Source organism: Triticum aestivum, chromosome 3B, assembly GCF_018294505.1.
Source record: "Triticum aestivum cultivar Chinese Spring chromosome 3B, IWGSC CS RefSeq v2.1, whole genome shotgun sequence".
NCBI lineage: Eukaryota > Viridiplantae > Streptophyta > Magnoliopsida > Poales > Poaceae > Triticum > Triticum aestivum.
In genome coordinates this window covers 771,450,837-771,478,065 of record NC_057801.1, presented here as the reverse complement: position 1 = coordinate 771,478,065, position 27,229 = coordinate 771,450,837, and the positions used below count along the sequence as shown (strand labels likewise).

The 27,229-nt window shown below is 41.5% G+C and overlaps 1 protein-coding gene across 1 annotated transcript; it reads left to right on the top strand.

The window, feature by feature from the left end:
- The first annotated feature begins 23,881 nt into the window (after positions 1-23,881).
- LOC123072324 (uncharacterized) lies at positions 23,882-26,613 on the top strand. The gene is made up of 3 exons (XM_044495882.1): positions 23,882-25,415; positions 25,498-25,739; positions 25,999-26,613. Exons 1-3 carry the CDS (start codon positions 25,094-25,096, stop codon positions 26,554-26,556), a joined length of 1,122 nt encoding a protein of 373 aa, XP_044351817.1. The 5' UTR covers positions 23,882-25,093; the 3' UTR covers positions 26,557-26,613.
- Positions 26,614-27,229: the final 616 nt, after the last annotated feature.

Below are 27,229 nucleotides of genomic sequence, written 5' to 3'. Positions count from 1 at the left end.
AATCCGAGCCTGAGCAGGAACAAGAAGAGCCGGAACAAGAAGAGGTTACTGCTGCGGATGACCTGTCAATGCTTGACCGATTACATGCAGGAGGCCTTCCAGATGTTGATGAATTTATTGATGGTGATGATGATGAGCACGTCATTACTGATAGTGATGAGGATGATGCATTTATTGACCCCAAAGCATGTACAGACGATGATGATGCATTTATTAATGATGACGATGAAGATTAATATTATAGTTCATGTCAGGTATTCCATTATTATTATATACATATATATTATTAATTAGTTCAAGTTTTAACCTGTCTAGCTCTAAAATGAGCTATACTTAGCATTTATTCCTCCAAAATGAATTTGTATGCTTAGCTAGCTCAAAAATGACATAACAACCTTAATTAGCTCAAAAATGACTTTAACCTAGGATAGCTCTAAAATGAGCTATACTTAGCATTTATTCCTCTAAAATGAATTTATATACATATTATTATTCATGTCAGGTATTCATTTTTTTATGTTGTACTAATTTCGTTTACTCTTTGTCATTCCAGGTGTTGACAGATGGTGGGCGCGGGTCGAGAGCGCTCCGGGGCTCCTACCTCGGCGCGTGGTGGGAGGGGTAGTTCCATTCCCCACCATAGCCTCCGGAGAGCGCTAGATCTCAGTTTGCAGAGTCCAGCGACGGTCGCTTCTTCTTCGGCCGGGAGAGGTCGAGGGGGTAAGAAGGAGAAGGCTGCTAGAGGTGGACGTGGCGTCGGGAGAGGTAGGAAGGCTGCTACACCTTCCTCGCCGCCACCCCCAGCTGAGTCACCCGACCACAGGGCTGCTCCATCTGAGATCGAGCCATCTGAGGTGGACCCGTCTATGGAAGACGCGCCTATGGCCGACGAGCCTCGGGCCGACGACGAGCCTCGGGCCGCCGAGCCTCGGGCTGCCGAGTCTTCGCCCCATGAGACTCCGGAGCTCAGACGGGGTCACGCTGAGTCGCAGCCGAGCCCATGGGAGGACTGGACGGAGTCGAGTGCACATTGTTGTGTTTAGGGTGGAGACTATAGTCCTGATAGCTATAGCGAGGGTGAGTGGGTTGAGGGGCGCAAAGTCTACCAGCGTGGTCGTACAAAGCTCCCGCCCACCCCGGCAACCCCCGACCAGAGGTGGTTGATTGCGCCTAACGGGGAGAAGTAAGTGCATTTACTCTTTTTTTAACCTTTTGCCTTGACGTTTCTTCGAATATCTAGTACGTTAGCCTTGTCATACTGCAGTTCTTGGACACACGAAGATGGTGTCCGCAGGCCCAACACTGTCCTTGGTGTGATTTGTCGCTAGTGCTTCCCGGGGTGGGTCATGTTGCCCGGTGAGGGCCGGGTTCCAGAGCTAGGAATGACCTGGGAGCACTACTTGGCTGCCCCGGCCCCGCCGGAGCATAGGGTCGGCGATGTCGAGTGCGACACGGTGGCCGACATTGTGATCACGATGTTTTGGGTAATTTCTCCTTTGCCATTTACGTTCTGTTTTCTTCTTTGATTGCATACCTTCTACATGTGTTTTCTTGTTTGATTGCAGACCTTCTAATCCGTGTTTTCTTGTTTGATTGCAGACCTTCTACAGGTGTGCTGAGGGACAGGAGGAGGCGGCGGCTCGGGTTATCGACGCCGAGTGCAGGCGCCTACTTGGAAACTTTCGGCACGAGGCTCGGACACAGGCTGTTCGAGACTACTTAGCACAGACTGGTATTAGGAGGAGAAAAGAGAAGTGCCGGGACAAGTATCTGAGTAAGGAGAAGTACATGAAGGTAATTACCTATTCTTAAGGCCTTGTACTTAGTTTCCTTGATTTGATTCGTAGGCGTAGCGCTCAAATTTCTCTTGCTTAACTTAGGTGCCTCCGAGATGGTGTGCGGACAAGATGGACTGCTAGGAGGTGTTGGTGGATGAGTGGTGCTCTCCCCAATGGCGCGTCGCCCACAACATAGCAAAGGAGAAGCGTTTCAAAATGAAAGGTGTGCCACACCATCTAGGCAGCATCGACCTACATGGGTACGGGAAAAACTGGGTATGTGTGGTTTGCTTCATGATTCATGCAAATTCATTCTTTGTGCTAGCTTGAGTCCTTAACTAATACTCTGTTCCTCTCTTTTAGTCAAAACACAACAAGGCTCCGGTGCCAGAGCTGTTCGACCTCTATGGCATGTCCAATATTGCACCGTACAAGAAGGCCAAGGCATTCTCTGAGTCTGACCTCGAAAATGCAAAGAACTTCAGCAACGAGGCCTCCCACCACAAGATGGTGCAGTACGTTAAGCAGGGGAAGGCGAGGAAAGGGCCGGACTTTAACCCGAGCCGGCCTCTTGATCCAGAGCTGGTGATGATATCTGGTGGCGGGAGGTCCCATGGCTCGTTAGCCATTGGTAATGGACTGATACGTTGTAGTAGCACTCTCCCGCAGATCAAGAAGCGCCAGACCAGCTCTGATCCTGAGATACCGCCTCATTTACGACCAGTGGAAATCGAATTCCAGGTTTGTTAATTATACGAACTCAGTAGCCTTTCCTCCATTACATTGTGTTTGCGGTCGTCGATGATTACAATGCTAACGAGTGGCGTTGCAGGCTGCTATTGAGGCAGAGAGAGTGAAGACCCAGGCTGCTTTTGAGGAGAGGGACCGACAGTTGGCGGAGAGGGACCGGCAGGCGGCGGAGAGGGACAGGGAGAATGAGGAGAGGACGGCTAGGTTGTTGGAGGAGGAGAGGAACCGGAACAACTTGGCTAACCGGGCCATGTACGAGCTCTTCGTGGTAAGTTTCTTCTGCATATTAGCTAAATCATGCACGCAATGTTCCTTTCATTAGTAACTAATATGACTGACTCGTCAAAACCAAATGTGCAGTCCATGTGCGAGAAGAATGGCCAGACCCCTCCGCCGATGCCAGTCATTGCTCCGGCGGGCACGGTGAGTTTCATTTGAACGGTCATTAGTTACTAGTCTTCACATTTGAGTTGCATCATGCTAACGATACATTGGAAATAATCTTTGGTGCAGTGTAACTCCCGACAAGCATCGACCGATCCTTCTCCGTTTGCCACTGGCGCGACTGGTCCTACACCTACACCTACACCTACACCTCCGTGATGACGGTAAGTGTCCCAAGTGTTTTGCTTAATAGAGTTTTGTTGTGATGCCATGTTGTATATATCTAGACAGATCGTGCATAATGTGTGTATGTTTGAAATGCATTGTATGTGTGGGATTCGACACCTAGTCGTGTGCCTTTGGTAGCCTTCCATACAGGGAAATGCCTCCTAGTGCTTCCACTGAGCCATGGTAGTTCGCTACTGCTCCGGAACACATGGATTGACCGGCATGTGTCCTTCTTTTCTCCTGTGTCTGTCCCTACGGGGAAATGTCATGCGGTGTATCACCGAAGTCCTTGTAGCTTGCTACGACTTGGTTGCACTCGCTGATGACCGACACGTGCATTGCTGGGTCATGTATGCCTATCCCTGTACGTTTGTGCCACCTTGGTTCTATGACTAGTCATGTCGGCCCGGGTTCTCTGCCATATGGATACTAGTGACATAATCATATACTTCGCATTTTTTCCTCCAAAATGACTCAATATGCTTACCTAGCTCAAAAATGACATAATAAGCTTAATTAGCTCCAAAATGACATATTTAACCTAGGATAGCTCTAAAATGATATAATATGCTTAAGAAATGACATATTTTAGGTCCTAAATGACTTCATATGCTTAGCTAGCTCCAAAATGACATAATAACCTTACTTAGCTTCAAAATGACCTATTCAACCTAGGCTAGCTCTAAAATGACCTATACTTAGCATTTTTTCCTCCAAAATGACTTAATATGCTTAGCTAACTCAAAAATTACATAATAAGCTTAATTAGCTCCAAAATGACATATTTAACCTAGGATAGCTCTAAAATGATATAATATGCTTAAGAAATGACATGTTTTAGGTCCTAAATGACTTCATATGCTTAGCTAGCTCCAAAATGACATAATAACCTTACTTAGCTTCAAAATGACCTATTCAACCTAGGCTAGCTCTAAAATGACCTATACTTAGCATTTTTTCCTCCAAAATGACTTAATATGCGCTTAGCTAGCTCAAAAATTACATAATAAGCTTAATTAGCTCCAAAATGACCTATTTAACCTAGGATCGCTCTAAAATGACCTATACTTGGCATTTTTTCCTCCAAAATGACTTAATATGCTTAGCTAGCTTCAAAATGACCTATACTTAGAATCTTTTCCTCCAAAATTAGTTAATATGCTTAACTAGCTCTAAAATGACATGATATGCTTAAGAAATGACATAGTTTAGCTCCTAAATGACTTCACATGCTTAGCTAGCTCCAAAATGACATAATAAGCTTAATTAGATCCAAAATGACATATTTAACCTAGGATAGCTCTAAAATGACCTATACTTAGCATTTTCCTCCAAAATGACTTAATATGCTTAGCTAGCATAAAAATGACCTATTTAACCTAGGATAGCTCTAAAATGACCTATACTTAGCATCTTTTCCTCAAAAAAGACTTAATATGCTTAGCTAGCTCTAAAATGATATAGTGTGCTTAAGAAATGACATATTTTAGGTCCTAAATGACTTCATATGCTTAGCTAGCTCCAAAATGACATAATAACCTTACTTAGCTTCAAAATGACCTATTCAACCTAGGCTAGCTCTAAAATGACCTATACTTAGCATTTTTTCCTCCAAAATGACTTAATATGCTTAGCTAGCTCAAAAATTACATAATAAGCTTAATTAGCTCCAAAATGACATATTTAACCTAGGATAGCTCTAAAATGATATAATATGCTTAAGAAATGACATGTTTTAGGTCCTAAATGACTTCATATGCTTAGCTAGCTCCAAAATGACATAATAACCTTACTTAGCTTCAAAATGACCTATTCAACCTAGGCTAGCTCTAAAATGACCTATACTTAGCATTTTTTCCTCCAAAATGACTTAATATGCGCTTAGCTAGCTCAAAAATTACATAATAAGCTTAATTAGCTCCAAAATGACCTATTTAACCTAGGATCGCTCTAAAATGACCTATACTTGGCATTTTTTCCTCCAAAATGACTTAATATGCTTAGCTAGCTTCAAAATGACCTATACTTAGAATCTTTTCCTCCAAAATTAGTTAATATGCTTAACTAGCTCTAAAATGACATGATATGCTTAAGAAATGACATAGTTTAGCTCCTAAATGACTTCACATGCTTAGCTAGCTCCAAAATGACATAATAAGCTTAATTAGATCCAAAATGACATATTTAACCTAGGATAGCTCTAAAATGACCTATACTTAGCATTTTCCTCCAAAATGACTTAATATGCTTAGCTAGCATAAAAATGACCTATTTAACCTAGGATAGCTCTAAAATGACCTATACTTAGCATCTTTTCCTCAAAAAAGACTTAATATGCTTAGCTAGCTCTAAAATGATATAGTGTGCTTAAGAAATGACATATTTTAGGTCCTAAATGACTTCATATGCTTAGCTAGCTCCAAAATGACATAATAACCTTACTTAGCTTCAAAATGACCTATTCAACCTAGGCTAGCTCTAAAATGACCTATACTTAGCATTTTTTCCTCCAAAATGACTTAATATGCTTAGCTAGCTCAAAAATTACATAATAAGCTTAATTAGCTCCAAAATGACCTATTTAACCTAGGATAGCTCTAAAATGACCTATACTTAACATTGTTTCCTTCAAAATGACTTAATATGCTTAGCTAGCTTAAAAATGACCTATTTAACCTAGGATAGCTCTAAAATGACCTATACTTAGCATCTTTTCCTCCAAAATGACTTAATATGCTTAGCTAACTCTAAAATGACATAATATGCTTAAGAAATGACATATTTTAGCTCCTAAATGACTTCACATGCTTAGCTAGCTCCAAAATGACATAATAAACTTACTTAATTAGCTCTAGAATGACCTTAGCATGTTTTACACCAAAATGACTTAGTATGCCTAGCTAGCTCAAAAATGACATAATAACCATACTTAGCTCCAAAATGACCTATTTTACAGATATAAGTTGCATCATAATAATCTTCACATTTTAGTTGCATCATAATAATCTTCTTCTTCTAACTTTCTTCTTTTCCATTTTACAGATTTGCTTAAGATCACGGAAGCTTGGGTTGATGGAGTGATTGTATTTAGTTTTTGTTTTGACCTTGTGAAACTTGCTACCTATGGATGAAACTGTGTAATATTGATGAAACTATGTATATGTACGGATGAAACTTGCTACTATTGGTAACATGTGTTGGATACATATGTGTTCATGACTATTGGTAATATGTGTTGAATATGCTATATTGGTCATATAAATATATTTGTGTTTGATTTCTGTGAAAATGAATTGATATAAGAAAAAACAAAATTAAATGGGGCAATATAGTCACTTTGCCATCTGCTGGCAGATGGCAAAGAGCTTTGCCATCAGCTGGCAGATGGCAAAGAGGACACGTGTCATCTACATGTAACATTTGGGCTGGCCTATTTGGGCTCTTTGCCATCTGCTAGCAGATGGCGATGGCAAAGAGCCTGCAGCCTTTGCCATCTGCTGGTTGATGGCAAAGTATGCCGTTAACCTCTAACGGAGCTAACCCCGTTAAGAGGCTTTGCCATCTGCCAGCAGATGGCAAAGCCACAGGCTCTTTGCCATCAGCCAGCAGATGGCAAAGCCACAGGCTCTTTGCCATCAGCCAGCAGATGGCAAAGAAGCCTTTACCGGCAGGGTTTCAGATGAACTGTTTGCCATCTGCTGGCTGATGGCAAAGCCTTTGCCATCTGCCGAACATGCCTTTGCCATCTGCCATGGCAGATGGCAAAGTGCCAGATTCCAATAGTGCATGTCATTTGTGCTCACCCACGAACGAAGGGGCAGAGCTCGTCAAACGCATGGCGAGGTCGTCGAACACCAAACCTCGCAGCGATGAAACAATTGCACATTTAAATCTACCCGATCAACACAATTATATATGATGTTTTTCATAAAAAAATCGAAAAATATATGACCTAACTAATAATTCACAAATATATAACCCCGTCGGCCTCTGAAAGGCCAAAGAGCACCTTTTCGGGAGGTTTAGGGGGTCGGGGTGTCATGTCGGTGTCGGGGTGCTGTTTCGGGGTCAGGGTGTCGTGTCGAGGTCGGGGTGTCGGGGTGTGGTGCCGTGGTCTGTGTGTCGGGGTCGAGGTGTTGGGGTCAGGGTGTCGGTGTCGGGATGTCGGGGTGTGGTGTCGGGGTCGGGGTGTCGGGGTCAGTGGTCGGGGTGTTTCCTTCTATCCTTCTTCTTCTTTCCTTCTCTTCTTCTTCTTTTTTCTTCTTCTTTCCTTTCTTCTTATTCTTCCATCCTTCTTCTTCTTTCCTTTCTTCTTCTTCTTCTTCTTCTTCTTTCCTTTCTTCTTCTTTCCTTTCTTCTTCTTCTTCTTTTTTCATATTTTTTCTACTTCTTTTCTTTAATTCTATTCTTCTTCTTCTACTTCTTCTACTTCTTTTCTTCTTCTTCTTTTTCATCTTTTTTCTACTTCTTTTCTTTTCTTCTTTTTCATCTTTTTTCCACTTCTTCTTCTTTTCTTCTACATATTCTTTTTTCTTACACTAACACTAAATTTTTTTCTTTTCTAACACTAAATCTAACACTAACACTAACACTAACAATTAAACAAGAATTAAACGGCAAAAAAAGAAAAAAAAAAAAAACTCACCGGAGCAGGGGGCGATGCTGGCGCCGGGGTGGTGGGTGGGTGGGGGCGGCGGGGCTCCGGGGCAGTGGGATGGCCGGGCGGCGGGGGCGGGGGCGTTGCCGGGCGGGAGGGGCGGGGGCGGGGGCGGGGGCGGGAGGGGCGGTGGCAGCGCCGGACGGCGGGGCGATGGTGGCGGTGGTGGGTGGGGGAGGGGGTGGGGGCGGCGGCGGCACCGGGCGGCGAGGGCGGGGGCGGCGCCGGGCGGCGGGGGCGGGGGCGGCGGGGGCGGGGGCGGAGGAGGTCGAGGGAGAGAGATGAGTAACGGGCGGGGGAGGGGGCTCGGCCGTTAGTTAGGTTAGTTAGGGTAGCCTTTGTCGTCCGCCCTCCTTTGTCGTCCGCTTTTGTTCATATTTGCCGTCTACGGCGGACGGCAAAGCGGGGGGACGTTAAGTATTTTTTTTAACCAGCTCCTTAGTGGGGCCCCTCCTCCCTCTTTGTCGTCTGCTAGCGGACGACAAAGATTCTTTGCCGTCAGCTAGCGGATGGCAAAGAACAGGTTGATGGCAAAGGCTTTCTTTGCCATCAGCCAGTTCTTTGTCGTCCGCTTTCGGGTAGCTGATGGCAAAGAGCTTCTTTGCCGTCTGCTAGCTGACGGCAAAGAGCTGGCAGATGGCAAAGTAGCTGATTCCAGTAGTGATGCTCTAATAATGATGATCATCACACTTTTATTTTTCTTACAACTCAACAATTACAACTCGATACTTAGAACAAAATATGACTCTATATGAATGCCTCCGGCGGTGTACCGGGATATGCAATGAATCAAGAGCGACATGTATGAAAATTATGAAGGTGGCCTTGCCACAAATACAATGTCAACTACATGTTCATGCAAAAAGCAATATGTTAATGATGGAGTGTGTCATAATAAACGGAACGGTGGAAAGTTGCATGGCAATATATCTCGGAATGGCTATGGGAATGCCATAATAGGTAGGTATGGTAGCTGTTTTGAGGAAGGTATAAGGTGGGTGTATGATACCGGCGAAAAGTGCGCGGTATTAGAAAGGCTAGCAAAGGTGGAAAGGTGAGAGTGCGTATAATCCATGGACTCAACATTAATCAAAGGAACTCACGCACTTGTTGCAAAAATTTAGAATTCATCAAAAACCAAAGCACTACGTGCATGCTCCTAGGGGGATAGATTGGTAGAAAAAGACCATCGCTCGTCCCCCACCGCCACTCATAAGGAAGACAATCAATAAATAAAATTGTGCTCCAACTTCATCACAAAGCGGTTCACCATACGTGCATGCTATGGGAATCACAAACTTCAACACAAGCATTCTTTAAATTCATAATCACCCAACTAGCATCACTTTGATATTATCACCTCCATATCTCAAAACAATTATCAAGCATCAAACTTATCTTAGTATTCAACGCACTCAAAAAAAAGTTTCACATATCTTGAATACCAAGTATATTATCATTAAGAAAATTACCATGCTATTAACGACTCTCAAAATAATCTAAGTGAAGCATGAGAGATCAATAGTTTCTTTAAAACAAATCCACCACCGTGCTCTAAAAGATCTAAGTGAAGTACTAGAGCAAAAATTATCACGCTCAAAAGATATAAGTGAAGCACTAGAGCAAAACTATCAAGCTCAAAAGATATAAGTGAAGCACATAGAGTATTCTAGCAAATTCCAAATCATGTATGGCTCTCTCAAAAGGTATGTACAGCAAGGATGATTGTGGTAAACTAACAAGCAAAGACGCAAATAATACAAGACGCTCCAAGCAAAACACATATCATGTGGTGAATAAAAATATAGCTCCAAGTAAATTACTGATGGAAGTGGACAAAAGAGGGGACGCCTTCCGGGGCATCCCCAAGCTTTGACCTTTTGGTGTCCTTGGATTATCTTGGGGGTGCCATGGGCATCCCCAAGCTTAGGCTCTTGCCACTCCTTGTTCCATAATCCATCAAAAGAATTCACCCAAAACATGAAAACTTCACAACACAAAACTCAATAGAAATCTCGTGAGCTCCGTTAGAGAAAGAAAACAAAAGACTACTTCAAAGTACCATAATGAACTCATTCTTTATTTATATTGGTGTTAAACCTACTGTATTCCAGCTTATCCATGGATTATAAACTATTTTACTAGCCATAGATTCATCAAAATAAGCAAACAACACACGCAAAACAGAATCTGTCAAAAACAGAACAGTCTGTAGCAATCTGTAACTAACGCAAACTTCTGGAACTCTAAAAATTCTACCAAAATAGGAAGTACTGGACAATTTGTATATTGATCAGCAGCAAAAAGAATCAATGCAAAATCACGTTTCTGTGATTTATTGATTTTTTTCCCGTGAGCGCAAAGTTTCTGTTTTTCAGCAGAATCAAATCAACTATCATCGAAGGTTATCCTATAGGTTCTACTTGGCACAAACACTAATTAAAACATAAAACCACATCTAACCAGAGGCTAGATGGAATATTTATTCCTAAACAGAAGCAAAAACAAAATAAAATAAAATAAAATTGGGTTGCCTCCCAACAAGCGCTATCGTTTAACGCCCCTAGCTAGGCATAAAAGCAAGGATAGGGCTAGGTTTTGCCATCTTTGGTAGGCAATCCATAAGTGGCTCTCATGATAGATTCATAAGGTGATTTTATTTTAGGGAAGTATTCCATGCCCTTTTTAAGGGAAATTGGAATCTAATATTCCCTTCCTTCATATCAATAATCGCACCAATCGTTCTAAGGAAAGGTCTACCAAGAATAATAGGACATGAAGGATTGCAATCTATATCAAGAACGATAAAATCTACGGGCACATAATTCCTATTTGCAACAATAAGAACATCATTAATTCCCCCCATAGGTTTTTTAATAGTGGAACCCGCAAGATGCAAATTTAGAGAGCAATCTTCAAAGTCACGGAAATCTAGCAAATCACACAAAGTTTTGGGAATAGTAGAGACACTAGCACCCAAATCACACAAATCATGGAACTCATAATCTTTAATTTTAATTTTAATAGTAGGTTCCCACTCATCATAGAGTTTTCTAGGGATAGAAACTATTAACTCAAGTTTTTCTTCATAAGATTGCATCAAGGCATCAACAATGTGTTCGGTAAAGGCCTTATTTTGACTATAAGCATGAGGATAATCTAGCACAGATTGCAACAAGGAAATACAACCAATCAAAGAGAAATTTTCATAATTAAATTCCTTGAGATCCAAAATAGTGGGTTTAGCAACATCTAGGTTTTTATTTCTTTCTATCCCACTTTCATCAATTTCATCATCAAGATCTAGAAACTCCGAATTCTTAGAACACCTTCTAGTTAAAGGAAGATCATATTCAGTTTCATCAAGATTCATATTGCAAAACAAAGATTTAATGGGGGACACATCAATAACTTTTAGATCTTCATCTTGATTTTCATAGGAATTGGAAGAACACGCTTTAATAAAGGCATCTTTGGAAACACGCATCCTAGCGGTTCTTTCTTTGCACTCATCAATGGAAATTCTCATGGATTTGAGGGACTCATTGATATCATGCTTAGGAGGAATAGATCTAAGCTTTAAAGAATCAATTTCAAGAGAAATTCTATCAACGTTCCTAGCCAAATCATCAACTTTAAGTAATTTCTCTTCAAGCAAAGCATTGAAATTCTTTTGTGAATTCATAAACTCTTTAACACTACTCTCAAATTCAGAGGGTATGTTATTAAAATTTCCATAAGAGCTGTTGTAGGAATTTCCATAATTATTAGAAGGATTACTAGGATAAGGCCTAGGATTAAAATTTCCTCTATACGCGTTATTTCCAAAACTATTCCTACCAACAAAATTCACATCAATAGATTTATTATTATTCTCAATCAAAGTGGACAAAGGCATGTCATTGGGATCAAGAGAAGTATTTTTAGTAGCAAACATCTTCATAAGTTCATCCATCTTTTCACTCAAAACATTGATTTATTCTATAGCATGCACCTTTTTACTAGAAGATCTTTCGGTGTGCCATTGAGAATAATTAGCCATAATATTATCAAGCAATTTTGTAGCATCTCCTAACGTAATTTCCATGAACGTGCCTCCTGCAGCCGAATCTAAAAGATTTCTAGAAGCAAAGTTCAATCCGGCATAAAATTTTTGTATGATCATCCATAAGTTCAAACCATGAGTAGGGCAATTGCGAAGCATCAATTTCATTCTTTCCCAACATTGTGCAACATGCTCATGATCAAGTTGTTTAAAATTCATAATATCATTCCTAAGAGTCATGATCTTAGCGGGAGGAAAATACTTAGAGATAAAAGCATCTTTGCACTTGTTCCAAGAATCAATACTATTTTTAGGCAAAGAAGAAAACTAAACTTTAGCACGATCTCTAAGTGAAAACAGAAATAACTTCAATTTGAAAATATTATTATCCGTATCTTTCTTCTTTTGCATATCACACAAATCAACAAAATTGTTTAGATGAGTAGCGGCATCTTCACTAGGAAGTCCGGCGAATTGATCTTTCATAACAAGATTCAGCAAAGCAGTATTGATTTCACAAGACTCATCATTATTAAGAGAAGCAATCGGAGTACTAAGGAAATCATTATTATTGGTATTCGAGAAGTCACACAATTTGGTATTATCTTGCGCCATGGCAACAAGTAATCCAACACACAAGCAAACAGAAAGGCAACGGGAAAAGGCAAAAGGGAAAGAGAGGAGGAGATTGGGAAAGAGAGGGTGAATAAAACGGCAAGGGTGAAGTGGGGGAGAGGAAAACTGGAGGCAAATAATGTAATGCGGGAGATAGGGATTGTGATGGGTGCTTGGTATGGTTGACTTGCTTGCGTGAGCCTCCCCGGCAACGGCGCCAGAAATTCTTGTTGCTACATCTTGAGCACTGCGTTGGATTTCCCCGAAGAGGAGAGGATAATGCAGTAAAGTAGCGTAAGTATTTCCCTCAGTTTTTGAGAACCAAGGTATCAATCCAGTAGGAGACCACGCACAAGTCCCTCGTACCTACACAAAACGATAGCTACTCACAACCAACGCGATTAGGGGTTGTCAATCCCTTCACGGTCACTTACGAGGGTGAGATCTGATAGAGATGATAAATAATATTTTTGGTATTTTTGATATAGAGATGCAAAGTGAAAAGTAAAAAGTAAAGTAAAAACAAAGCAAGTAATAAAGTGATGGAGATTGATATGATGAGAATAGACCCGGGGGCCATAGGTTTCACTAGTGGCTTCTTTCAAGAGCATAGATATTCTACGGTGGGTGAACAAATTACTGTTGAGCAATTGATAGAATTGAGCATAATTATGAGTATATCTAGGTATGATCATGTATATAGGCATCACGTCCGAGACAAGTAGATCGAAACGATTCTGCATCTACTACTATTACTCCACTCATCGACCGCTATCCAGCATGCATCTAGAGTATTAAGTTAAAAACAGAGTAACGCCTTAAGCAAGATGACATGATGTAGAGGGATAAATTCATGCAATATGATAAAAACCCCATCTTGTCATCCTCAATGGCAACAATACAATACGTGCGTTGCAACCCTTTCTATCACTGGGTAAGGACACCGCAAGATCGAACCCAAAGCTAAACACTTCTCCCATTGCGAGAACTACCAATCTAGTTGGCCAAACAAAACGGATAATTCGAAGAGACTTGCAAAGATAACTCAATCATACATAAAAGAATTCAGAGAAGATTCAAATATTATTCATAGATAGGCTGGATCATAAACCCACAATTCATTGATCTCAACAAACACACCGCGAAAAGAATATTACATCGAATAGATCTCCGCGAGAGAGGGGGAGAACATTGTATTGAGATCCAAAAAGAGAGAAGAAGCCATCTAGCTACTAGCTATGGACCCGAAGGTCTAAAGTAAACTACTCACACTTCATCGGAGAGGCTATGGTGTTGATGTAGAAGCCCTCCGTGGTAGATGCCCCCTCCGGCGGAGCTCCGGAATAGGCCCCAAGATGGGATCTCATGGATACAGAAAGTTGCGGCGGTGGAATTAGGTTTTTGGCTCCGTATTTGATCTATCGGGGGTACGTAGGTATATATAGGAGGAAGGAGTACGTCGGTGGAGCAACAGGGGGCCCATGAGGTAGGGGCATGCCCTAGGGGGGGCACCCCCCACCCTCGTGACCGCCTCTGTTACTTCTTGGAGTAGGATCCAAGTCTCCTGGATCACGTTCGGTGAGAAAATCACGTTCCCAAAGGTTTCATTCCGTTTGGACTCCATTTGATATTCCGTTTCTTTGAAACACTGAAATAGGCAAAAAACAGCAATTCTGGGCTGGGCCTCCGGTTAATAGGTTAGTCCCAAAAATAATATAAAAGTGGAAAATAAAGCCCAATATAGTCCAAAACAGTAGATAAAGTAGCATGGAGCAATCAAAAATTATAGATACGTTGGAGACGTATCAGGGTCCCTCTCCTAATTTCCTCCAACTGAAAAATGCCATCTAAGCCATTACGTTACGTTACGTTTGATTGCTACGTAGGTGTAGCATTACTGTCGTGGTAATCAAGCCGGATAAAAATGTTGGGGAACACAGTAATTTCAAAAAAAATCCTACAATCACGCAAGATCTATCTGGGTGATGCATAGCAACGAGAGGGGAGAGTGTATCCACGTACCCTCGTAGACCGAAAGTGGAAGCGTTTCAATAACGTGGTTGATGTAGTCGAACTTCTTCGCGAACTAACCGATCAAGTACCAAACGTACATCACCTCCGCGTTTAGCACACGTTCAGCTCGATGACGTCCCTCGTGCTCTTGATCTAGTTGAGGATGAGGGTGAGTTCCGTCAGCACGACAGCGTGGCGACGGTGATGATGATGCTACCAGCGCAGGGCTTCGCCTAAACACTACGATGGTATTATCGAGGTGTGTAACTGTGGAGGGGGGCACCGCACATGGTTAAGAGAAACTTCTGTGTCCTAGGGTGCCCCCTGCCCCCGTATATAAAGGAGCAAGAAGGAGGCCGGCCGGCCCTAGGGGAGCGCCCAAGGAGGAGGAGTCCTACTAGGACTTCCTAGTCCTAGTAGGATTCCACTTCAAGGAAGAGGGGGGAAGGAAAGGACAGGGAGAGGGAGTAGGAAAGGGGGCGCCCCCCCTTCCCCTAGTCCAATTTGGACCCAAGGGGGGGGCAGCCCTCCTGCGGCCCTCCTCTATCTCCACTAAGGCCCATGGCAGCCCATTAGTTCCCCCGGGGGGTTCCAGTAACCCCTCCGGCACTCCGGTTTTACCCAAAACTTCCCGAAACTCATCCAGTGTCCGAATAACATGGTCCAATATATCAATCTTTATGTCTCGACCATTTCGAGACTCCTCGTCATGTCCGTGATCTCATCCGGGACTCCGAACAAACTTCAGTCATCAAAAACACATAACTCATCATACATATCGTCATCGAACGTTAAGCCCTACGGGTTCGAGAACTATGTAGACATGACCGAGACACATCTCCAGTCAATAACCAATAGCGGAACCTGAATGCTCATATTGGCTCCTACATATTCTATGAAGATCTTTACCGGTCAAACCGCATAACAGCATACGTTGTTCCCTTTGTCATCGGTATGTTACTTGCCCGAGATTCGATCGTCGGTATCATCATACCTAGTTCAATCTTGTTACCGACAAGTCTCTTTACTCGTTCCATAATACTTCATCCCGCAACTAACTCATTAGTAACAATGCTTGCAAGGCTTATAGTGATGAGAGGGCCCAAAGATACCTCTCGGAAACACGGAGTGACAAATCCTAATCTCGATCTATGCCAACCAAACAAACACCTTCGGAGACACCTGTAGAGCATCTCTATAATCACCCATTTATGTTGTGACATTTGATAGTACACAAGGTGTTCCTTCGGTATTCGAGAGTTGCGTAATCTCACAGTCTGAGGAATATGTATAAGTCATGAAGAAAGCAGTAGCAATGAAACTGTAACGATCATAATGCTAAGCTAACGGATGGGTCATGTCCATCACATCATTCTCCTAATGATGTGATCTCGTTTATCAAATGACAACACATGTCTATGGTTAGGAAACTTAACCATCTTTGATTAGCGAGCTAGTCAAGTAGAGGCATACTAGGGACATTATGTTTTGTCTATGTATTCACACATGTACTAAGTTTCCGGTTAATACAATTCTAGCATGAATAATAAACATTTATCATGAAATGAGGAAATAAATAATAGCTTTATTATTGCCTCTAGGGCATATTTCCTTCAGTCTCCCACTTGCACTAGAGTCAATAATTTAGATTACAAAGTAACGATTCTAACACCCATGGAGTTTTGGTGTTGATCATGTTTTGCTCGTGGAAGAGGCTTAGTCAAGGGTCTGCAACATTCAGATCCGTATGTATCTTGCAAATCTCTATGTCCCCCTCCGACACTTGATGACGGATGGAATTGAAGCGTCTCTTGATGTGGTTGGTTCTCTTGTGAAATCTGGATTCCTTTGCCAAGGCAATTGCACCATTATTGTCAGAAAATATTTTCATTGGACCCGATGCACTAGGTATGACACCTAGATCGGATATGAGCTCCTTCATTTGCTGCTTCCGAAGCAACAATGTACTCCGCTTCACACGTAGATCCCGCCACGATGCTTTGCTTGGAACTGCACCAACTGACAGCTCCTTCATTCAATAAAAATATGTATCCAGATTGTGACTTAGAGTCATCTGGATCAGTGTCAAAGCTTGCATCGATGTAACCGTTTACGACGAGCTCTTTGTCACCTCCATAAATGAGAAACATATCCTTAGTCCTTTTCAGGCATTTCAGGATGTTCTTGACCGCTGTCCAGTGCTCCACTCCGGGGTAACTTTGGTACCTCCCTGCTATGCTTATAGCAAGGCACACATCAAGTCTGGTACACAGCATTGCATACATGATAGAACCTATGGCTGAAGCATAGGGAATGACTTTCATTTTCTCTGTATCTTCTGCATTGGTCGAGCTTTGAGTCTAACTCAACTTCACACCTTGTAACACATGCAAGAACTCTTTCTTTGACTGGTCCATTTTGAACTTCTTCAAAACTTTATCAAGATATGTGCTTTGTGAAAGTCCAATTAAGCGTCTTGATCTATCTCTATAGATCTTGATGCCCAATATGTAAGCAGCTTCTCCGAGGTCTTTCATTGAAAAACTCTTATTCAGGTATCCCTTTATGCTATCTAGAAATCTACATCATTTCCAATCAACAATATATCATCCACATATATTATTAGAAATGCTATACAGCTCCCACTTATTTTCTTGTAAATACAGGCTTCTCCAAAAGTCTATATAAAATCATATGCTTTGATCACACTATCAAAGTGTTTATTCCAACTCCTATAGGCTTGCACCGGTCCATAAATGGATCGCTGGAGCTTGCACACTTTGTTAGCAACCTTTGGATCGACAAAACCTTCTGGTTGCATCATATACAACTCTTCTTCCAGAAATCCATTCAGGAATGCAGTTTTGACATCCATTTGCCAAATTTCATAATCATAAACTTCGGCAATTGCTAACATGATTCAGATAGACTTAAGCATCGCTACGGGTGAGATGTCTCATTGTAGTCAACTCCTTGAACTTGTCGAAAATCTTTCGCAACAAGTTGAGCTTTGTAGACAGTAACATTACCGTCAGTGTCGGTATTCTTCTTGAAGATCCATTTATTTTCTATGGCTTGCCGATCATCTGGCAAGTCCACCAAAGTCCATACTTTGTTCTCATACATGGATCACATCTCAAATTTCATGGCCTCAAGCCATTTCGCGGAATCTGGGCTCATCATCGCTTCCTCATAGTTCGTAGGTTCACCATGGTCTAGTAACATGACTTCCAGAACAGGATTACCGTACCACTCTGGTGCGGATCTCATTCTGGAAGACCTATGAGGTTCGGTAGTAACTTGATCTGAAATTTCATGATCATCATCATTAGCTTCCTCACTAATTGGTGTAGGAATCACTGAAACTGATTTCTGTGATGAACTACTTTCCAATAAGGGAGAAGGTACAATTACCTCATCAAGTTCTACTTTCCTCCCACTCACTTTTTCGAGAGAAACTCCTTCTCTACAAAGGATCCATTCTTAGCAACACAGATTTTACCTTTAGATCTGTGATAGAAGGTGTACCGAAACGTTTCCTTTGGGTATCCTATGAAGACGCACTTTCGGTATTCTTAGCACGGCGACGGCCACAACGAGGAGGAGGAGTACGGCGAGGGAGACGATGAAGCAGACGCGGAGTCGGCGGCGTGACGCTGCTGCCGCAGCGCTGTGGTGGTCACAGGCGGCAGTGGGCATGCTTGCTTCCTAGTTGCTCTCTCCTCTTGGAAAGAGGTGTTGCTAGCTACCAGTCTAATGTTGGAGTACCAGACTTGATCTGCTTGACCCGTTTTTGTACCTAATCTTTCCTTCCAATTTAGCTACATGTAAGTTCCATAAAAATTAAATGTGGGCCAGTTGGTTATTTCAGCCGTCCATTCCTGCTACGAGATTCGTGCTCCTTGATATATTTTTTTTCTGTTGTGACTGTTGTTGTGTTTTGGGCCCAAATTTCAGACTGACCACTATTTTGGGTCGGTCGATTCCTTATTGCATTGAAGCCCAACAGTGCTTCATTTATTTATTTTTTGTATGCATTATTTGAATTTTTTTTAAATAAAAAAACAAATTTTGCTTGTCTTTTTTTCTTTTTAGTTGGTTTTTATGGGTATTTTTTAGAAGTTGGGTAAAGGCAAAATGAATACGTGTAAGGCTGTGTTTGGCAGCGCTGTATTTTTACAGTTTTACAAGAAATACCGTGGTTTTCAATAAAACGATGGATTTAAATACTTTGATGGGTTTGGCATTAACAGATACAACAGTTTTGGAAAGTATAGTTTTAGTGTTTTTTTTGCTGTATTAGAAAAGTAAGTCCCAACCTCTTTTTTTCTTAAACCGAGAAACACAATCCTTACTTTGCTCTCCTCTGCTCTCACGGGTCCATCTTCTTCCGGCCGTCCTCATTACGCGCGATTCATCCATTCATCTTCTCTGCTGCCATGGACAAGTTGACCAACCTGATGGGAACAAAGGTGCGCCCTACCCTGCTCGACCGATTGATCCCATCAACACGAGTCCATGCGCGTGTGTAGATTGCACCCGCGAAGCCACGACTTACTAGGTCAGCAATTAGCCAGCCGTATGGCGCCGCATGCAGCCGGGCGACCGTTAGCACCCGCTGATGGATCCGGTGGTGTAGCTCCTTATGTGTAGCCAAGTTAGATTAAGTTGCGTAGCAATTGGTCAAAACTACGATAAAACAGCACTAGCCAAACATACTGGTAGTTTTCTTAAAACTAAGAAAAATGCAGTTTTAAGAAACAGAAGTATGTGTTGCACACGCATTGCAATACTGAGGTTTTGGGACACTACGGTATTTGGAAAACTATGCTGCTAAACAAGCCCTAAGTATTATATAATGCATGTACAATTATACTAGAGTGCGAAACTTGCACTATCATATGGTTGTTTCTTACATATTTAAGAAGTGCCAAGTTTTTTTAATTTTTTCATTTTCTTTCTTAAATGGTAATACCAATGTCGCTAATTCATTCTGTCTTAGAAAACTTTATAATTTATTTTGTTTTAGTTTTGTTTCATTCTCTTTCTTCTTTCAGGGTAATACCAATGCCACTAATTCATTCCTTGTAATTAGACCTTTTTTTTTAAATCCCACTATGGTATGCTTATTCTTGCATATTATAAAACAATACAATTTTCTATATAAATTATGTGCAAATTTTGCCACTTTTTTATTTTCTTTCGTCCTAAAGTGTAATACCAATATCACTATTACATTCTTCTATGGAAGATTTTATTATTTTGATTTTTTTTTCTAGTATTTGTTTCATTTTCTTTCTTCTTTAAGGCAATACCAATGCCAGTAATACATTCTTTGTAGCAACTTCTATTTTGTGAAGTTTCACAACTCGCATATTATAGAAACGCAATTACTGTCTTAATTGTATGCAAATTTTACCATTATTTGATTTAATTTTGTTCAATTTCTTTAGTCTTAAAGGGTAATGCTAATGCCACTAATTCATTCTTTCTTAGAAAAATTCATTATTTTTATTTTAGTTTATTTTCTTTCTTCTTAAAAGGTAATACCAATGTCACTAATTCATTTTTCCTTAGAAAACTTCGTTATTTTGATATTTTTTTAGTTTTTGTCATTTTGTTTCTAACTTAAGGGTAATACCAATGCCACTATTTCATTCCTTTTTAGGAAACTTTTTTTTTTGCAAAATTCCACTATCATATGCTAATACTTACATATTATAAAAAGCGCAATATATGTGTAAATTTTGTGTAAAGTTTTCCATTATTTGATTAAATGTTTTACTCTTAGAGGGTAACACCAATGCCACTAATTCTTTATTCCTTAAAAAAATTCGTTAATTGTTTTTAATTTTTATTTCATTTTCTTTGTTCTTAAAGGTTAATACCACTAATTTATTATTCCTTGGAATACTTCATTATTTTGATTTTGTTTTACGTTTTGTTTCCTTTTAAGGGTAATACCAATACCACTAATCCATTCTATTTTAGAAAACATATTTTTTGCGAAATTCCAATACTATATGTTCATTCTTGTATATTATAAAAACGCAATTTCTGTGTAAATTGTGTGCCAAATTTGCCATTATGTTTTGAATTTATTTAAGTTTATATTTTATTTTATTTCTTCTTTAAGGGTAATACCAGTGTCACTAATTCATTCCTTCTTAGGAAATGTTTTTGCAAAAAAATCCATCATTATATGCTTATAGTTGCATATTATATAAAAAATATTTTTTGTGTGAATTGTGTGCAAATGTTTTGACAAGCTTTTCCTTCTTAAAGGGTAATACCAAGGCCCCCAATTCATTATTTCTTAGAAAACTTCATCATTTTGAATTTTCTTTTGTTCTTGTTTTATTAGTTTATATTTCATTTTATTTCTTCTTAAGGGCAATACCATGCCACTAATTTGTTTCTTATTAGGAAACTTTTTTTGTGGAAATTCCACTGTTATATCCTTATTGTTGCATATTATAGTAAAGCACAACTTTTATGTCAATTGTGTGCAAGCTTCATCATCATTATTTTTTATTTTCTTTATTCTTAAAGTGTAAAACCAATATTACTAATTCATTATTTCCTAGAAAAACTTCATTGCTTTTATTGTTTTAGTTTTAGTTTCTTTTGTTTCTTCTTTAAGGGTAATTCTAATGTTACTAATTCATATATTCTTAGGAAACTTCTTTGTTTTCCAAAAATTTCACTTATTATTGCGTATTATAAAAATATGGAATTTATATGAAAATTATGTGAATTTTTTGCCTTATTTTTCTTTTTAGAGGGTGATACCTATGTCACTAGTTCACTCTTTGTTAGAATGTTTTATTTTTTATTTACTTTTATTTTTCTTGGTTATTATCGTTATTGTCTTATATCTTACAAGGCTTCGGGTCATTTTTTATTTGTTTTAGACCAAGCCAAAGTATGTGATGGACTTCTTTATTGGTTGCCTATGACCGAGTGCTCCTCTAAAAAGTCGATTGATAGCAATAAAAAAATACCCAAAAGGGTATATCCAACAAATCTCGGCCATCAAATTAGGTCAATCCAACAGACTCGGGTTGCTGCAATGGTGAGCGCTCAACACGTTTAGCGTGCAGTTAACATCATATCAAATATCAATTCCAGCACTAATCAAATAATTAACATGCAAATAATATCCTATCTAATATATGCATGCAATTAATGTACTGTATAATATCAACATGCATTGTACGTAAGGATTTACTAGTATGGAAAAGTAACCGATTCGAATAAAATCCTTTTTTATCTTACACATGCTGATGTTTCTCGCTCCCATATTAATTTGATTCATTTGTCGTTTTACATTACGAAGAACATAAAAGATGGAGATTTGTATATGCCTGCCATGTTGAAAATTTGTTCTAGTCGAAATCAAGCGGTGCAATCATAAATCCGAAGGCATGTAGCATCACCAAGGAACTTTGCATGCATCTGCATGCAAGCATCGTGTGCTAGTGAGGGAGAATAAAAAAAATAAGGCAGCGATGTTTCATCTAAATGCATGGCGTGGTAGTGAAGGGCAATAAAAAGTTGGTGTGTTTCATCTGCATGACAAAAGGTGGGTTGACCTGCTGCAGGGCGGGACCTCGTGGTAATCAATCAAGCAGGATAAAAAAAGTGACGGACCAAAAATTAGTTTTCAGTCGCTTGACCATTGGTCGGTCCCCTTTTTTCCAGGGAACTCACTTTTGCACTTAATGTTGAAACATGGTATACAAGTAAATAGCAATATATAACTTCTTCATTTTTCATTAAAAGACACTTTTATTGATTCATAATGCTATATAAAAAAGTGTCTACATGAGGATACATATATCAAAATACAACCGCACGCACTCTAAAAAAACAGTTAAACAGGACAAAGATAATACATATGATGAACGGGAAGGGGTCTCGATCCATAGACTATACCACAACTTAAGGCTTGACCCTTGGATGATGGCGATGTGGGGTTATTGACGGCTTGGCGTGTAGTCCCCATTTCGTTATCTCTCTATCATATCTTCAAAGCTCTCACGTAAACATAGACCATGTTCGCACAATTGGTGAGTGCCGAGAGCCTGAGACTGGTTTCACCAAATCTTCATTGGTAGGTCCTCACACGGAACATTTTCTGGTCTCTGATGAACTCTCTCTTAGGAGGTGGTGCTACTGAGGGGTAGCTCGGTCCCACAGGAATGCATAGAACAAGAATAGGGGCTTTGGGTTTCCTCACCGGTGCCTCTCATTACGCTCAGCCACGCAACCTTGTCCTCCTCTGGAGCTCACACGCTCGGCGACGCCTGGTGCCTCCTTTAGGGTCGAGCATGGCTCCCCTTTCAGCAGTCACAGTTCTGGTCTATGCTCGACTTCCTCTTCTTTGATTCGTGCTCAGACGGCTTGGGATTGCTCGGAATTTGGCCAGGGAGAAATGCTCACATCCTGTGTTGGGAGCGGAACACCCGCAGGTGCTATCCCCTTCTTGGAGGCGTTTCCATGGCCATTATCTGTGCCCCTCTTCGAGCATCAAGGAAAACTATAGGTCTGGTTTTCAGGATCGGATGACGATGGCGCCTTAGTGTTGTCCTCCTTGGTGAAGGCGTTGTCTTGTTTGTTCACAGCGTCTTCAGTGTTGTATTTGGAGATGTTGGTCGTCTAGCTGTTGGTCGGATTGTTTCGGTGGTCGACGAGTTTAGCTATGTTTGTCTATGTTTGGGTTATTTATCTCATGCCTTTGTGTTTCGGGCATCATATTCACATCTTTTGCGTCCGTGTCATGTGTTGTACCACCTACTATACTCATTCTAATTTCTCTTATCAATAAAATGATACATAAGCTTTGCGTATTCACGAAAAAAAAGACATGGTCGTGTCTCTCGCGGAAGCAAATCTATGCCTCCAGTCACAAAAAAGGAAAATTCATTTTTTTCATGATTTTTTTCTTCAAAACCTGGGGGAAACCGGATGAACACCAAAAGGCCAACAAACCAGAACAAAACCCATCTAGAACCCGAAAACACGGAAAGAAAAAAAATTCCTAAGTGAGCGTCCAACATGCCATGTAACGGTCTGAGAGCGCACCATGTAACGTCGTCCAGCATACCCTACCTTGCTTCGGTACCAGTCGGTCACACGTGTGGGCCACATGTTGGCTCTGAGGTCATATCCAGCTTGATTTTTTAGGGAATCATTTGAAATCGGTGCGCCGGCGTAACTTTCGGCCGGCTGCGTCCACACTGCACGCTCCGCGTAACGTAAGGGCCTGTGGGCCACTCATGGAAAGACGCGAAACTGCCTTATCTCCTTTTCTCCTTCACACGTTCCTTATCCTCTCCTGATCCAGCGCTTCGTCCCTAATTAACTCCTTCTCCTACCTCTCGCCTCCCCTTCACCCATTAGCATCAACGCAGCGCGAGGCACGCAAGCGACCCTGCCACTATCCTGTCCGCTGTCAACCTTCTCCCACCATTTTTTGCTGCAAGCACCAACCACCGCTAGCTGGAACCGGCGAGCTCCGGTGCTACTATCAGCTGCGTCGGCTGTTGGAACCGGCAAAAGAAAAGCTGCAACCGGCAACCGCTTTTTCTACGTCGACGATGGTGGTGCCGTGATATGCTGGAAACGGCAAAAAAAGAAAGGCTGCAACCGGCAAACCGGTTTGCTACGTCCGCGACGGTGGTGTCGTGATGGGCTGGAACCGGCAGAAGAAGCTCCAACCGGCAAAAGTTTGGTACTGATAGCGACGATGGTGCCGCCATGAGCTGCAACCGGCAAAAGAAAAGGCTGCAACCGGCGCCAGCGACGGGGGGCGCGTTTTTTGCTGCGACCGGCGGACCACAAGTTACAACCGGCATAGAAATTTGCTGGAACCGGCGATGCCAAAAGCTGGAACCACTGGGAATAGGAGCTGTAACCATCTAGCCGGAGGAGCTACAACCGTGGGATGCCGTGCTCTCCCTCGCCGTCAAATGCTACAACTGCGTTGCTAGATGTTGGAACCGGTCGTCTGATTTGCTACCACCGGCTATACTTGATGCTAGTACCTTGACGGCAAGACAAGTTACACTCGAATGCTACAACCAGATTTAAGGATGCTGGAAGAACCGAGGACACCGAGAGCAGCATCAATGGCGACAAAGGCTACGTCTGGGAAGTCATGTTGCAATCAGGGGGAGGGAGGGGACGACACCGGTGAAGCCTGTGCTGGGGGCCAGCGGTGCGGTGCATCGACCAACCTCGTCGAGGCGCGACGCTGCCGCCAGCGAGGAGCGGCATCCCGGCGTGGGACTGGTCCGTGGATTTAGTCAACGGGCGTGAGGAGGAAGGGAAAGAACGCAAGGTGAGCTGGCCCAGCTGGGTGAATCGTTTTCCTTTCGGTCCAATCTAACGGACGCACGGCTCACGTCGTACGGGTGGGATGCGACCGGCCCAAAGTTTGGGCCGGCGCGCCGGCGCCTATCGGTCCCCATTTTTTTTACCGTACACAGTTTCAGCCCGTCACCGAGACGGCCACGGATCTGGTCCATATATAGAGAGGTGACGACGCCACGCAGTCGTTTCTCTATTCAATCCCCAATCCGGGTGTCAAAAATCAAAACTGTTCCGCCGCCGCCGTGGATGGGCGCAACAGAAGGTAGCCCTGGCGCTGGCCTGCCACGACCATCCGAGTTTGACTGGATGTTCACCGACGAGGGGTGGGCCTTGCTGTCCGAGGAGACACGCCGTTCAATTATAGGAGTTCTGGATGAGGACAGAGAAGAGAAGACCCGCCTCCAAGAGCGCCGTCAATCCCGGTCCCGGAAGGACCGCCGCAAGGATCCTCGGCCGGACAAACAGATACAACCTAGTAAGAGCCTCGACCCTAACCTGTCGAGGGATGTTCGGGATTCAGATCAACTTTTGTGGATCCGACAACATCGCATGCTCAACCATTCAGAATGTAAGTTGCATCATTAATTCCATCTATTAACAAGTTTTCTTTTTCATTGTGCTCACTTCTTTTTACATTTCCTTTTCCCCAGCTGCGCCGCCGCCGATGCGCTATACTTCCTGCCAACTCCTCGGGAATGGATGCTCTCATTATCCTCATCCTATGCTACAATTCTTTGGTATTTTTGTCCAGTTTTACAGGAACGCCTTGAATATCATGTGTGGCAATACACATATTGATGTATATGGCTTGCTTGCTGTAAGGGATTCCTTGGATCCTTCCCGGAACTATATTTTTCACCGCTCGAGAGAGAATGCTCAAGCTATCGACGTGGTAATTCTACACTCTTTCTTTGCACTCTACATGATTAATTATTGGGTACATTTAATGAACAGATCTCCATTTGCTTTGGTTAAGAACACTATATTTCTGCCCGTTTGTGTTTGTTATGAACGCTATATTTGTGTCTAAATCTTCCATTTAAACCTGTATTTGCAAAAGTTTTGAACCCGAAATTGCTCTATACATACTGTCTAGCTATCTATATCGTAAATTAATTCTGGGATTGATATAATTCTTGGATACATTTTAGAATGGTGGCTATCTAAGTCTGAGCTACCCTGCACGGGGCATATCTGCAATGGGCTGCCTGATTGAGACTGATATAAAGATCAAGGGCAAGGAAGTTGGCAAAGATTTGTCGATTATTGATGGATCTGTGAAAGCCTTTGGGCAGTTTGACTCGAGGACTGCTAACCATGTTGATAACGTCAATGGTAAAATTATATTCAAGACACATGTTGTTCGTAAAGGTGTCGAGGCAACTATAGACCTCGATTTTGTGGAGGTGCCAATAGACAGCTTCAATGTGCGGATGCGTGGTAAAACTGTCCGTGGTAAAGCTGTTTACTCCTTTATCACTGAGTGTTGTGATGATGACAGTTTTATAGCTTCACCTGGGAAGCATAATAAGAAGTTTGTAGCGGCTGTGAGCATAGGTGATACACTATGTGTAGACTTCATGGAGAAAAGGCGAGAAGCGCTCTCTTTTGTATCATCCAAGCACGGCAACGAGCAGCTACCTTACCGATTCAGCAATGGAGCTTTGGTCTTTGTTAAAGTCTATTGGTCAACCATCGTCAAGGGTTGACCATTGGGTCTGTAATCACTGAAAGAAAAGAAAGATATCATTATTGTCAGTTTTGAAGTTTTTGATCTTTACCCCTTATATTTTGGAGTGAAGTGCACTGTAGGTCCTTAAACTATTTCAGGGGTGTCACATAGGTTCTCGAACTATAAAAATCGTCATTTAGGTCCTCGAAGTACAGTAAGTGTGTCATCCAGGTCCAAAATCTCACTAACCCCCTCTAAATGGCCAGCTGGCATGGTGAACAGTGCGAAAAATAAAAAAATATGAACAAAAAAATCTGAAAATCTTTGGCATCAAAGATACCCCTGGTGCGTGAATAGTAAAAATGTTCATTAATTCAAAAAAATGATCGCGAATATGGGAAAAATATTCGCGACTTTAAAAAAGTTCACAAACAATAAATTTGAAAATATGTTCGCGAACCACAAATATTGTTCGTGGGTATGGAAAAAAATGTTCGCGAACCACAAAAATTCCTGACTTTAAAAAATGTTAGTGAACTTTTTATTAAAGTCGCAAATATTTTTTCCGAATTCATCGTTCGCGAACATTTTATTAAAGTCACGAATATTTTTTCCAAATTCATCGTTCGCGAACATTTTTTTAAAGTCATGAATATTTTTTCCAAATTCATCGTTCGCAAACTTTTTTTAAACTCGCGAATATTTTTCCC